Source organism: Pelmatolapia mariae, linkage group LG12 (assembly GCF_036321145.2).
Source record: "Pelmatolapia mariae isolate MD_Pm_ZW linkage group LG12, Pm_UMD_F_2, whole genome shotgun sequence".
NCBI lineage: Eukaryota > Metazoa > Chordata > Actinopteri > Cichliformes > Cichlidae > Pelmatolapia > Pelmatolapia mariae.
This window is the reverse complement of record NC_086237.1, coordinates 14,046,852-14,061,568: the sequence shown is the minus strand read 5'-3', so window position 1 is coordinate 14,061,568 and position 14,717 is coordinate 14,046,852. Positions and strand designations below refer to the sequence as shown.

At 42.7% G+C, this 14,717-nt stretch overlaps 2 protein-coding genes across 3 annotated transcripts in view; one reads left to right on the top strand and one right to left on the bottom strand.

The window, feature by feature from the left end:
* The window catches only part of zdhhc8b (zinc finger DHHC-type palmitoyltransferase 8b), a 63,672-nt gene extending 53,543 nt beyond the window's left edge, over nucleotides 1-10,129 (bottom strand). The window contains exon 1 of the mRNA XM_063490765.1: nucleotides 9,539-10,129. Within this exon, the coding sequence (XP_063346835.1) occupies nucleotides 9,539-9,642 (104 nt within the window). The 5' untranslated portion in view covers nucleotides 9,643-10,129. The remainder of the gene's footprint in view (nucleotides 1-9,538) is intronic.
* A 325-nt stretch (nucleotides 10,130-10,454) lies between these two features.
* Nucleotides 10,455-14,703, top strand: pgam5 (PGAM family member 5, serine/threonine protein phosphatase, mitochondrial). 2 transcript variants are annotated; one of them, XM_063490238.1, is made up of 6 exons: nucleotides 10,455-11,059; nucleotides 11,474-11,646; nucleotides 11,810-11,935; nucleotides 12,049-12,137; nucleotides 12,715-12,848; nucleotides 14,267-14,703. In XM_063490238.1, exons 1-6 carry the CDS (start codon nucleotides 10,830-10,832, stop codon nucleotides 14,415-14,417), a joined length of 903 nt encoding a protein of 300 aa, XP_063346308.1. In that variant the 5' UTR covers nucleotides 10,455-10,829; the 3' UTR covers nucleotides 14,418-14,703. The 2 variants fall into 2 exon arrangements, with proteins under 2 accessions (XP_063346308.1, XP_063346309.1); XM_063490239.1 differs by having other exon boundaries at nucleotides 12,718-12,848; nucleotides 14,267-14,702.
* The last annotated feature ends 14 nt before the right edge of the window (nucleotides 14,704-14,717 follow it).

Genomic DNA, 14,717 nt, shown 5'->3' with positions numbered 1-14,717 from the left:
ACTGAACTCCCCCAAAACAAGATGAGTGAGAAGTAAAATATTTTCTGTGCACAGACGCCGAGTCAAACTTCCTGTCCTTGTTTTTCGGTTGAAAGAGCTATGACTGCATCAGCTGTGCATGTACAAGACAGAAAAAAAATGCAGACTTTTCTCCAGAATTGTTCCAAAGAAAACAAACCAACAGAGGAAATCCACAGCTCTGAGCTGGCCCACTGTTCAACACTGGACAGTTGTGCGCACCGTCTCTGTCACAAATATGTCAACAACTTCCTTTCGTGAGATCAAGAGCATTAATTCCCTCCACTTTTTTGATTTTCTGTCACGTTGTGTACTAAAAATAGTAGAAGTGCATCAGTGGGTTTCTTTATTGTTTTCAGAAACAGTAGCTATAACAGTATAAAGCTATATAACAGTAGCTACAAAAAAAACAAATGTTGACTGCACAGTCTCTGACCTGTAAAAACGATCCTCCAGGTTTAAACTGTGATAATATGTAATAGCATAAAAAACAAGAAAGAAGGACTGTATTTGCCCGTATGTTTGAATGCTAGAAGAACATCATAAAATATGAGAATGTACAAATCAGGTCTTGAGGGGATAACGTTATAAAAGTTAGAAACAAAACTCTATTATGACATTCATTCTTTTTGCTAGGCTTGTAATTTTTTGTTTACAGGTCTTTCTGAACAAGGACACTTTTATTTGCTTGCAAATGCATTTTGGCAGGCTGAGGTGTGACATAAAATATGAATCGAATGCTACCTGTGTATGAACTGCCCAGAGTGGTGTGAAATAAGAGCATGTGACAGACATGGCAGAATAATGCTGCCTCTGTGGTGAGCTACAAAGGGAATGTACACAAGCTTAACACAGGTGATCATGGCTCAAGACTGACAGCGTCAGAGACAAGAGTGGACGCGTACAAGTGCAAGTTTATGTTAAAACCTGCATTAGATCTAGGATTACCTTAGTTCCGGCAGGAAAGAAAATTCAAGCTCCAGTGCTGCTCAGCTGATCTAAACTGAACTGAACTGCTGCAAACCACTTTGCAACCCAACTCAAGTCTAGCTGCCTCAATGTCATATCAATGTCTAGCTATAGTTCTGTGCTGTGGCAGCTGCTCTTCCTGCTTTTGTCTTCTATGTATGCACATCCAAGGACGAGGAGGTCAAATTTAAATGATTGCAGGTGGAAAAATAATAATCTTCCTCTGATTTTTTGTTGTAAAACTGGCTGGCTGTAACAAGAAATCACACTACACCGACACACTGTCATCTTTTAAGCTGATATGATGGGATAAACCAGTGTGTGAATGTGTGTGTGAATGTGTGTGTGAATGACTGAATGTAGTGTTAAGCGCTTTGGGGTCCAAAGGGACTAAGTAAAGCGCTATACAGGCCATTTACCATTTACTTGTTCGCAAGCTGCTACAACATTAGGATTTATTTTTCTGTCAACCTTGCACATGCAAATCTAGCATCCAGCATGCTCCTGGCCCATTTTTTTTCTCTCATTACCAGATCCAGGGGTGCTAAAAGCGCGACTTAGTTGGTTACTCGGTGCTACGCAGGCGGTTTACAGCGGCGGGCATTAAAATGTTTTACTAACAGCTCCCCGCTGTGTGTGGAAACAACCCTGACAAGAGCAGTGAAAGTGAACTACACAGCATAACTGTAGCGCAAGAAGCTTTTAGAGAAGTGAAAAGTTGAGAGATAATTATCTGTAGATAATCATAAAAGTAACACCTTCCACATTCACATCCTGTCTCCTATTTTAGAATAGTTTCAAATAAGCAATAATAAATTACATCAAACTTCTGTACTAGCTTTAAGTGGATGTGTGAAGTGGTCTTCTACACAGATATACATAGAAATGATATCTGGTCTTTTTAGCTGTGGCAGCTTATTTCAACAGATTTAAAAGGTGGCAAAGCGGCATAATAATGGAGCCTATCTGCTGAGCTCCCCAGATGTATTAGATGTGAACCGTTACACACCAGGTGCCTCACTACACTTTCTCAGAAAGCTGTTGTGTCTAGGGTGTTAAGATGCAAAGTTCTGTTGTAACTTATTAATAGTCAAGGTCTCTCTCCCTGGCAAAACAACAGGAGGGGAAAACAGGGTGGAGAAACCCGAGGAGGGAGAGGCTGGAGGTCTAAATTGATCCCACATGTTCCCCGAGAGGAGACTTTCCAGGAGGCCTGGGCTTGTTCAGCTGGTGGGAGGGCACAGAAGCACACAGCAAACTCTGAGAGCACCTCAGTGCACTTTCCCGCACTTTTCGCCCACACACTGCTGTGCGCCGAGTCCACATGGATCCATTTAGCTCAACTACGGCATCACAAGGCACAATTTACTTTTTTTGGCTCCACAAAGTTACTGCTTCAGAGAAACCAAAGGCACTTTAAATAGACACGGAGGAAGAAAAAAAGTCACGAGCTGCGGTGGGAAGCAAGAAGAATCTAAAAAGTTCCATCCAACGATATTGATCTGGAAAACTTAAAGGCACTCCCTCACTCGTTTTCATGCCGTGTTACATTTGTCTGATTCAAACATTTTATATAAAAGACTACATGAGAAAATCAAATAAATGTCCACAAGTTCAGAGTTTGGCCTGATTTAAAGAACAAAGATTGGAGCTCACCATGTGTTAGGAAATCTAGGAGCATGTTTTTTTTTATGAAAATCGCCTCCCTCTACAGATTAAGGTGCTTAAACTTTTATGGCAAACCAAACTAATAATAAAAAACGTCAACACAAAGCTTTTAATGAGCTGAATTCAACTGTATTTTGAGTTCTTTAATGCTATTTAACAAGCTTAAATAAATACACAATAAAACTTATTGCAAAGCTGGCCAAAATCACAAAAGCCCACCCTCACTCTAAAGCTTAACTTGATCCGTTTGTGTGACGCGCAGTGTGGTCAGTTGCTCAAAGACTCATGGTACCGTGCCCCTAACGAGAAACAACTAACATTACTTTGAGGGGACAACACAGCTGAACATACCTTGGCTTGACAGACATGGCAGATATATGATGTTTCCCTACCACAGAGGAAAGCACTGGTTTATGTTTGTGTGGAGGGCGTGGGGGGTATCTTGGTTGTACAAGCTGTTTGCTAATTGTAAGGCAGAACTCCCTCAGTAACTATTAGCATATTCATTCCACGACAAAAGAAACTTGTGAGATGAATACTTTGCAGGGTAGTGCTACAGCTCTCTTTTTGTCCACCTGCACCTTCAGGGTTACATACATTCAGATAAAAATACAAACAAACTGAAAAAACTAAAAATCCAGTGTGATAAAAAGGAGAATTCAGTGCACTTTAATTTTGAAACAACTGCAGTATACGGGGTTTTCCACTGACAATAAAAACCAGAGCCCACCGTGTTTTAGGTTGTTTTTTTTGTCAAACAAACTGGAATGTCACATGAAATAGAAAATCAAGTGTGTTTTTCAACCTTGCTTAGAGCCTGTACTGTGAAAATTGTGCAGTTTTGTGCTCGAGACAAACATAGCTCTACACAACTTGGTGCCGGACTGAGCTGGTCTTAAGATTCCTGCTCATTTTGACCGTTATCAGATCAAGATGTACATCTGAAAGTCACATTGATGGTCCTATTATTGTCAGCAGCTGAAAATATTTTAGAGATGGCGTCCAGATTCAGGTGACGGAGTGACAACTGAGCGTCCCGATCGAGCAGAGAAGCACCGGCGGTCCATCAAAACATCAGCGATCCATCCAAGCTCTGCTCGCATTTACGCTCCAGCACGATGCACAAAACCTATGCAATAGATCAAAGTCGTGACAGGTGCAACAACCGCGCCAAGCTCGATCTCACTTACATTCCTACTGACTTTTGTATCGGCACAATAACCATGAACCATTAAAAATAAAATTATGTGGGGCAAATTACAAATGCTAATGACGAAGAAAGTAATTGATACTCTGTGGACACCAGCACAGTCTCACCGACCTAAATAACACTTTAAAATTTTTTTTTTTTTTACAACAAGTACTGTGGAACACCATTTACATTTTCCCTTGAAACAAACAGCACATTCACCAAAACCAGTGTGCCTGTAATGAGCTAATATGAGCAACTGCAGTTTAGTTTCTGCCACATACAGATGAAAATAAATAAATAAATAACAAAGCTGTTGGATTTAAATAGAAATGATCTCAGGCTGAAGCTCCATGACGGCATCAAAGACGCAGCATTTCAAAGGAGTTCTGATTCTTTTCTCTCTTTTTTCCCATCAAATGAAGACATTTAGGGTGTGGGGGACATCACACAGGGCCACGGCTGTTTGCAAGTGTAAATACTTCCCAGTGAACACAGTCCTTCACTCTGACTTAAGTGTGGTGTTTCAGGAAAAAAGGGACCATCTTTTGACTTCCATATAGAGTAGCTGCTGCAGCAGCTTTGAGGCTGTGGGGAGCTGCAGAAGTAGGAAACTGGTCAATCTGTAATAATGTTCCCAGCTGGGAAAAATGCCGTGTGGTAAACCATAGACCACAATAAGAATGATAGTTAATCACAAGCTACCACACGGACTAAAGACATACTGTTACAAGCTATCAGAGCGTAATGTGAGGAGAGAAGTCTCAGGTGAGTTTTATTTTACTCTTTAAAAATTAATTTAAGTGAAATGTGGCCCCTTCTGTCACCCTAACTACCTTCTGAGAGCGGATGTGACACAGCCCTGCACTGCACTTGTCAATCTCTCCAAGGTGCTGATAGATGAGGACCTACAGAGGAAATTACAGTGTTATCTAATCAGACAAAGCTAGCCACACTGAACTGATCTGCTACTGCTTTTATCCTCAGTGTGAAAAAAATAAATTAAATAAAATACAGTACCTATCTCTACAAACCACAAGACTGCACTGCATGGATTTTATGAATAGGCCGAGGGGATGTTTAAGCCCTGGTGAGTCTGCACGTCTTGCAGCTGCTTTTAGCGTTGTTAAGATTATCAAAGTTTCATCCTCTGTGTAACACGAGGACAAGATTGCTTCTTATCCAACCGGGCTGAGGGACTGAAACCTAAAGCAGCGATAGTATGCAAGGACAGAATAGTTCACTGAATACGGGCAGGACCCAGGGGTTAGGGTAGGATTTGTAAAGAAGGTGAGCCCTTCCCTGTGAGGTCGGAGCACCCAGCTAAGCTGCAGACAGGAGAAATCAAGAAAGTTTTTTTCAGTAGAAAGTAGCTGAAGATGGATCCTGATGAACTTGACTTACAAGCTGAAATTTGCTACTCCTGTGGGAATCAGGGAACATTTTTGCAAAAGCTCACTGGGCTCAAATGTGCAACCATGTTGTGAAGTATCACATCTAGGAAGCCTTAGCTTCTCTAGTTTTTAAGATTTGATAGATGCTTGTTCATAAGCACAGACATGGAAAGAGCCATTAGGCCAGCGGGTAGTTTCCTTCTTCTGAGAAATGCTCTGCCCTTGAGACAGCTCAAACTTGACAAAGTGTCCTCGATCGTCTATTTAAATAAACAAACTAAACCCAAATCAGTCCCAGCGTCATATGAGCAATATTTAAAGCAGGCCAAGATAGTCTGGCAATCGAGCATAAACAAGACAAGTCCAAGAGTTGATTTAACTACAGTCAAACCCACTTCGCCTCGAAGCCAGTAACATCACATGCAAGGAAGGCAAATGAGCTCCAACAAACACGAATACAAAGCGGTGAAACATTAATGATTACAAGTTATTTTACTGATCCCCTTGAAAAAACAGATAGCAGCAACTGAGCAGACAGAAATCACACCCAGGATGAGGTGGAGGATCACGATGGAAACATTCAGTTGTGCTTTCAGTGATTCAGTATTACACAGAAAAGCTGTGAATAGCATTTAGCTGAAACACCTGATGAAACAGAACCAAAGTTTCCCGAAACTCAGCAGCGATCTTAGATTGGATCCAGTTAGTTGGTTTGAAGCACGCAGCCTATCAATGGGAAGACACCAGTCATTTTCACTTCAGTGCTCACTAGGACATTAAACGTGCACGACTCCATAGTGAAGCGGGTTGGTGTCAGAAAGGGCATCAAGTTAAAACTCCTCCACATCAATCAAGCAAAGCTACCCACTGTGGCGCCCCCTTGTGGTGAGGAAGCAGGCGAAAATAGCTTTTAGAAATGGCTTTAAAAGGCAAACAAATTTGTGGCAAACATAAGGCGTGCAAGACTTTCCCCCGCAAGTTATAGTTTTACAATGCACAGTCACAGTTTCATAATATCATGAGATGATGGGTGATTAATGCTGATTGGATCTTTGGGATGGTGGGTCTTTAGTATTTCTGAATTCTATCCTAGATCCTTCAAGATTGTTTGAGTGCCACATCTTCTCCTTAAATAATGTCTGTGCCAGTTTACATTTTTTAAATTGAAGGAACAGACTAACTACATTGTAGCTGCAAGAGACCATGAAATATCAGGTAAATTCAGAAACTCGTATCATGACATGCAAGCTAACCATTAGCACTGTAGAGTGGGCGTGTCCTTAGTTAGACTAATCTCAACTTTGAGACTGGCTTAATGATGTGTTCCACATTAATTCAGAAGTCAGGATTTTTGAGTTCCCAGTTGGAATTTTTGTTGGAATGTCCCCTCAACTTGGATTTCTCACTGGGGAAGTCAGAGCAGCCCCACCAACCCTTGGATTGTAGAAAAACTGTAGAACTTTAAATCTGTCCTGCTACTGTTGTGGCTTTGTGACTTCCACAAAGATAAGCCACACAGAACACAGACCAGGCTCTATCCATGAACGTGCTGCAGTAGTGTTCTTTTCCTTTCCTCCTTCTAGCCCTTTCTAGACCCTCTATAGACTAATCTGCACTCTCTTAGCCACCATGTCAAAAATACCCTTAAAAATCTTCACAAGCACCTCTTAATGAAACACAAATGCAAGCATTCAGCAGGTAGAGAATGAAGTTGGATTCACTGAAACAACGGTGAAAAGGAGGAAATGTGTGGAATTTGAAGATTAGTGTGCAGCTCTGGTCTCAATCCCGGTGATGTTCAGCCTCCAACCGTCACCACTGACCACCTCTCTCATAAATCACCTCCACACGGCAAGCACTGCAGAGCGTAAGCCTTGTCCAGATGATCGACGCCTGTTTTTCAACACATCTCCATGCCTGCTCAAACATGTTAACTATTAGACTTGGAAACTAACAGTCCTATTTCCAGGACATCCATGTGGCATATGGTCAAGGTCAGTGATTAGACCATCCTGAAAAAATACTGAAAAGGTACAGCCATACAAAGCTGGGACACATTTAGACACAGTAACAGGACTAAGCACCACAGATTAGGCTGCAATGATGACGATGATGCGATGGCTAAACCGTGACTAAAAATCCTAATTTATTGCCAGTATTTTTTGTGATGAGTCGTGGTCATGGTGTGAGGCTATATAAATAATTCTGTACTAACATGTTCTAATTCAGTCTCAGTGGGAAACACAAACTGTCAGGCGTCAGTAAGCCAAACACAGTAACACACCATGGACACTCCAGTTGCCCATATGACACCAAGCAGTTTGCTGGCAGCAGTAAGACCTTTAGCACACTGAGGCCCGGGAATAAAAAAAGATTTGTGTCCCTGGCAAGCTGCATCTACATGTGTGCATCAGGGACTGATGTAGTTCTTAAGTTTTAACTCCAGACTGCTGTAGTTTATGGATGTTTCACTGCCGCTTTTGCACTTTGGAGTCCGGTAAATATGCATTAGATAAAAACTGGAAGCGTGTCTTTTCGCAAGGCTAGACTGAATTCAAAATAATGAAATAATGGACTCTGTGTGTGTCTGAGAATGAGGAGGCATGGCCTAGTTTGGACGTGTACCGCTCCCCGGGGGGGTTCCATTATACACGAGTCAATTCTTAGGGCCTTTTCCTGGCAAATGAAGGTGAAATAAAGTAAAGCCTAATCCTCACCCTTTAACCATCTGCTAGGGGTAAACCTTAAAGTATAGAGTGACATGAACACCAGCAAAAGACGGACTAATAATGCTCTTAAAAGATCTGTTGGAGGGAGACATTCTGATTTCTCCTTGGAGATCTCATATGAAATCACAAAACACTGACTCTGTTTCAAGACTTGTAAATCAGACCATTTTGTTTATGCAAAGCCCCAGACAGTACACCAGGCAGAGTTGGGATTTTTAATGACACAGCCCACAAACACCATATGTTTCCTTTAGTCTCAGCCAATGACCTGACAGCGAGAGAGAGAGAGGGAGAGAGTGCAAAAACCACTCAGGCTGCAGATAAAGCATGTACTGTCCAGGTGGAGACAAGCAATTCACACTGCGAAGGCCAAAAAAAAGAAAAAAAAAAAAAGAAAAAAGAAAAAGCCTGCATCCTGTGCAGTTTTAATGTGAAAAGGCTACATTTGTATGTCTAAATTGAAATCAGTTCTAATGCTGCTGAATGAATCATCTCTACAGCCAGCGTGTCTCCTATTGGCAGCTGTGGCATACAGCAAAACCTCCCTCCGCTGAAGGGTGAGGAATCCCATTCAGCATTTTTTTACTCTTTAGCAGACCAAGCTGGGCAAGCTATCCCTCTATAGGTCAGAGGTCCCCAAAATGAATTTCAAACCCACCCCCTCGGGGTATTTTGCAGATGTGAGATGGAGCGTGATGCTGATTCCACTGATAATCCATTCGCCTGAGGCTTACCACTTGAGGGGGAATGAATGAGGGAGGGATGGTGATTCAAAGACACACCACTCTCCCTGCTCTTATCTGAGCTTCTTACAGCATCAGTTTTGACTTCCAGATGTAGGGAGTATGGGACATTCCTTTTCCAGGGTGGGGTGATCATTGACAGACAAGGTGATAATGTAGCAGATGAACCACTGTCACCTTCCATGAAACCATGGAAAAATTCTGGAAAACTGATTTTACTGTGCCTTCTTTTTTAGACCTCTAGGCTCTGGTCAGAAGCAGCCCATACCTCCAGTTTCTCCTAAAGGAAAACCTGTGTGAGTGTGGATGCAGGACGCATTAACGGTAGATGTAACGAGCCCCACTGCTGCATGACCACACTTTCTTTTCTGTACCTCTTAACAAATCACTGTTTTTACCGCTGCTCCACTGCAACCATTAAAAAAAATATGTATCAATAACTGCCTCTGGCTTTTCTTTAAAGGGAAGTGTTTGCGGCCTAAACCGCGGTCTCCTCCACGATCATTAGCCCTGTTAAACTTGCAAGGCTCATTGGAAGTTTGCCTTGCAGGTTTTACAGCTGAATGGCGTGTCCGAGGTTGCACAGAGAGCTGCTTTTTTCATTGCATCTCAGCACCGGGGTAGGGGATTGTCTTTATAAAACCCACTTATCCCATCTATGTGACTCTATCCACCCGTGCAAACTTCCAGCCCCTATCCACCCTGTGTCTGTGTCAATTTGAGGGAAGCGCACAGTTTGTAAAAGGAAAAAAAGAGAGAAAGAAGGAACGAAAGAAAAAATCCCTGCACACACGAATGAGATCAAGAGGAAGCAATGTGCAAACTTACGTGAAAACGAAAAATAAAGTGGTCGATCCCACCAGGAGTGTGGCAGCAGTGGACACTGGGATGTATTTGGTGGGTTTAAATCTCTTTCCAACGCTGTTGGGCATTCTGTAATTTCCACATTCCTTAATTATTTATTCCGATTGGAGTCGCATGTAGAGAAGAAGAAGAAAAGGGACATCCAGTGTGGTGTGTGAATGTGCCTCTCTATGGCCGTGAAAGGTACAAGCAGTCCGTGCTCGCTATCGCTGAAGCTGCATAGATCCTGAGACAGAGGCAGTAATACACAGAGCCCTGTGAAAGCCTGGAAATCCCACCCTTACAATCCAGCCCACTGCTGAGGTCACTGAACCGCTCGAAAAGGTGGAGCCTCGGTGCAAACCCGTCAAGCGTCTTAATCAGAACCAATTGTAAGGAAACATATTTGCGCAAATTCTTTCTCATCATTTTTTTTCACCCACGAGATTTTGCTGATACGCAGAAAAATCCGCTTTCCTCGAAAACACTCACCCTTCACCTCAACAATCTGCTGTATCTTTCATTAATGTAATGCAAAACCGTGTGTTAAAGTTTAGGAAGAGGACGCTGCTTAGCTGCACGGTGCAGGTAGCTCTCACCCGTATGTGCAACAGTCGTGTGTAACACGCCTATTTCTTAAATGTTTAAATACTGCTCCGCTTAGCTCCGAGCATGCACACAACACCCAGCAGTCAGAACTGATTTGTCCAACGACTCAGCTTCCACTCTTAAATTCAGCATCCTTATTATTTTTCCCTCAGCACTGACGATAGGCAGGAGCGAGCTCTTGTAAGGGAGGAAATTATGTGCGGATTTGAGCGGCTCCTACGATGATTTTATAGTGAAATCGTGCAGAATGAATGGAGTTCACAGAGCCTCTTCATTCAACGGAGCACAAAATGCCCAAGCTGTGGACCTTACTGTGAAGTTAGGGAGCTGTGCGCCCTCACGCGACAAAATTCCATATTTCAAGCGGGAGAGCGAAGGCTGACTGTTTTGGCTCATGTGGGACACCGTAAAGTTTAGAGGAAACTGATTAGTCTGCTTTCGCTTGTATCGACTGTATTTTTAGTATCCGTCCAACAGCCGGAGCTCAGCAGGTAGTTGCGCTTAGAGAACATATGGGATATTTTTTCTGTTCCTTGCTGTAAAGTTGGAATTAGAAGTCAAAGACCCATTTAACAACAGCAGAGGCGGGGGTGCACTTTGTTAATAGCGCGACTGTTAAGCTCAGCTAATTAGCTAGCATTAGTTTCCTTGTTCGGTGGCTCGCGGGATGTCATACAGGAAAACTTTGAAACTTATTTGCGGCTTCGCTGGAGGCTCAGCAGTCTTGGTTTTTGCCGCCGCAGCCGCCGACTCCCGCGGGTACTTTGGAGAGCAGGGCGGAGAGAGGGTCAGTCGGTGGTCGAGATTCGCCGTCCTTCAAGCTGCCCAGCCGGCGTGGACCCCTGCCAGCCACACGCCAACCCCGACCGGACACGCCTGGGACTTCAACTGGGACAAGTAAGTTAACGTACATGTGTTGTGCCGTGACCCGCTGTTTGTTCTGACGTGGCTACCACCGTTATATTTCATCCATTTTTCTCCCTTTACGTCTGTATTGAACGTCATACCAAACGGGGCCAAGCTGCTATGTAACGGACTAAAGCAGGCATCACCATAACTTGGCAGTCTAGGTGTTTCCCGAATGAAAGACATGACCATAATGACTTATGACGCCGTTAAAGTCCTCGTGCATTGCCGATGGTCAAAAAAGTGTTTGTTTTTTAACTCTTTAAAAGTCGGTCAGCTGTGGGGATTATTCCCAAGCAGATTTAAAGTCAGTTACGTTAACCCACTTTTCCAGCCCTCACCTTAACCACGTGAGACAGTAAGCCACTTCTAATCTCAAAATCACTACGCTTGAACTTTGACCAGGAGAGATCCATCTGCTCTGACCAACGGGAAGAAGAAGGAGAATGCGACCGAAGACCCCAGCTCGGAGCAGAACAACAGCAAACCGAAAGCTACACGCAACATCCTCCTCATCAGACACTCCCAGTACAACTTGAGCGGGAATAGTGACAAGGAGAAGATCCTCACTCCTTTAGGTTAGTTTTTCTTGTTTTTATCCACAGGAAACTTAATAGGCAGCCTGCATGCTGGGAGGTAGCCTGGGGCTGTCTGTTTGTTTTGCTCATACCCCCCAACCCCCAGATTTTCCTTGTTTATGACAGAGCATTGTTGGAATGATCAGTGTCTCTCCATCCGCAGGCCGTGAACAGGCCGAGCTGACTGGCCAAAGGTTGGCTGCACTTGGATTGAAGTATGACGTGTTAATCCACTCCAGCATGACCAGGGCCACAGAGACAGCAAATATAATCAGTAAATACCTCCCAGGTAAATAGAAAAGGCAACACAGCCAACCACATAGACTCAAGTTTGGTAGATTCTGAAAACGTTAAATTTAAAAGTTCTAAACTTGAAGTTATCTTATGTCCCTGTGGGTCCAGGAGTGGAGTTGGTGAGATGTGACTTGCTGCGAGAAGGTGCGCCTATTGAACCAGTTCCACCTGTCACTCACTGGAAGCCTGACGCTGTGGTGAGAGAAGCTACAGCCCATTCCATCTCTGGAGTGGGCTGTAGGTTTGATATTCTTCCTTTTTTTTTCCCCCCGGATTTGCTGATACCTAAGGTAACTTTGTTGCCCACATGTCTGTGCAGTTGTCCTGTCAAGTGCTTGTTGAGGCTTACGGGTGCGAAAGTCAACCAATACATCAGTGCACTGGCATAGGAATGAATCATGAAAAGAGTTAATTTCCAAAATATTGGAAATGAGGAGTCTTGAAGCTGTTCAGTCTGGTTTTGTGTCATTATGTATATATTCACATGTTTTAAACCAGCTGGTAACTGTTGACAAAGGAACAATCCTATAAAGATGGATTATTAATGTGAAAGTAAAGATAAGCTATTACATTTCTTTAGAGACCGGAGTGCTGCTGCAGCAGTTTCATGTATTGATCTAGCGTTTGTTACATCTGCCACATAGTGGGCTTCTTTTTGGAATAAAACTCTTCATGTATTCCTACAATGCACACATGCATTGACTCTGCTTTGGGGTTCATACAGAACCCTTTTATGTGACAAAGGTGGCTTTCAACCTTTCTACTGTCCTCCAGCAGTACCACGAAGATGGAGCTCGCATTGAGGCAGCCTTCCGCCGCTACATCCACCGGGCTGACCCCAAACAGAAGGAGGACAGCTATGAGATCATCGTGTGTCATGCCAATGTCATCCGTTATTTTGTCTGCAGGTTTGTGCTGTCGCTGCTCAGCTGAGGCCAGACTTGTTGCTCTTTGCTTCGCTAATCGATGTATTCAAGCCATTTCACATAGGATTTCTAATTTGTGCTTCACTCGTGTCATTGTGCTCTCATTAAAACCTCTTTCTTTTCTTTTTTCTTTTTTGCTCAGAGTTAATTATTTTATAAATGCACTGTTGGTGATATAGTAATCGATTTTGTTAAGTTTGGAAATCAGGGAAATTATCAACCAAAAATTCAGAAAAAACGTTATTAAAAAAAGTTTTTCATTTAATGACATGCAAATGAATTTATAAGTATTTGATCCTCTGCAAACAAGAAGGAAACATTACGCCTTTGTGCTGTTTTTCTGCTAAGGGTACAGGAAGATTTCACTGCATCGTGGGGCAAATAGTCGGGGCCTTGTACTATAAAATCTTGGATGATAGTTTTCTTCCCTCAGTCAGAATATTGAAGATGGGTTGTGAATCAGTCTTCCAGCGTAACAATGCTCCAAAACATACCGGCATAGCAACAAAGAAGCGCTTGCTACTGACCAGTCAATCAGTGGCATGTAGTCTGACGTTACATTTTAGTACCTGCTCGGATCACTTGAAATCCCGGCCAGGCAGGTACTATGACCTAATGGAAAACCCTGAAAACCGTGGCGAGTCGATCCGAGTAGGTATAATGGAAAAGGGGCTATAAAGATTATGGAGTGGCCTAGCCAGTCTCCCGATCTCAGCACTGTAGAAAATCTGAGCTGAAGCTTTGAGTTGCCAAGCAGCAGCCAAGAAACATAAAGCATTTACAAAGTTTCTGTAAAGAGGAGTGGAACAAAATCCCTCCTTTTTCTGTATTCTTTGTTTATATTCTTCTCCATGAAAGAGTAAATTATCATAAAAGTTGTAGACTTTTTTTGGGGGGGTGAGCAGACTTTCAAATTTAGCAAGGGATCTAATAATTATTCCCCACCACTGTATAAGATATTGCCCATGCTGATATGATACTGAGATTACACAATACACTGCGAGACATTTTACCCCTGAGATTTTCTTCTTCACTGGAAATTGGTTAACCTTTGCTTAGTTAACCCTCACTTATCTGATAAGCTCTACTGCGGTAACTGTGGACCTCTGTTAAGGTGGGGGAATCTGTTAGCATGAGGAGATTTTGCGCCAGTGTATTGATGCGTTACAAGAGGAGGCCTTGTGGTATATTGATGTATTGATATTCTGTCCCAGTCCTAAAGTCACTGACTGAAGAACACTTTTCCTATTCCCTTAGATCTGTTTGACTGAGCTTCAGTTTATCCTCTGAATAACTGACAAAGAGTAGTTCAAAAATCAAGATATTAAGGAATTGCACAATCCAATTTAAAAAAAAAAAAAAAGTAGATATTGGTAACACTTATATTCTTTATTCCTCAGGGCTCTTCAGTTTCCTCCAGAGGGCTGGTTACGCATGGGTTTGAATAATGGCAGCATCACATGGCTTACCATCCGCCCCAGCGGTAGGGTGGCCCTCAGGACTCTTGGAGACGCAGGATTTATGCCCGCGGACAAACTAACACGGACCTGATGGGCTGACCCATGACATGTTTCTCCTTAAGTGTCTTCAAATAAATTATGGTGTTGTTTTGTAATTGAACTCTGATGTTATCAGAGACTTTGTGGTGGTGGTGTTATTACTTCAGTGCCATAGGATGCCAGCAGAAGTGATTAACAGCTGCATAGCAACTCCTCCTGAATGTAATGAAGAATTTTTACACAAGTGACTGATTTTTTTCAAACCAAAAAAAACAAAAAATTATTTGTAAAGCTGTTGTACATGCTATTAGCTTAACATTTCAGGATTATGTTGTGGTGCCATTGTAGTGAA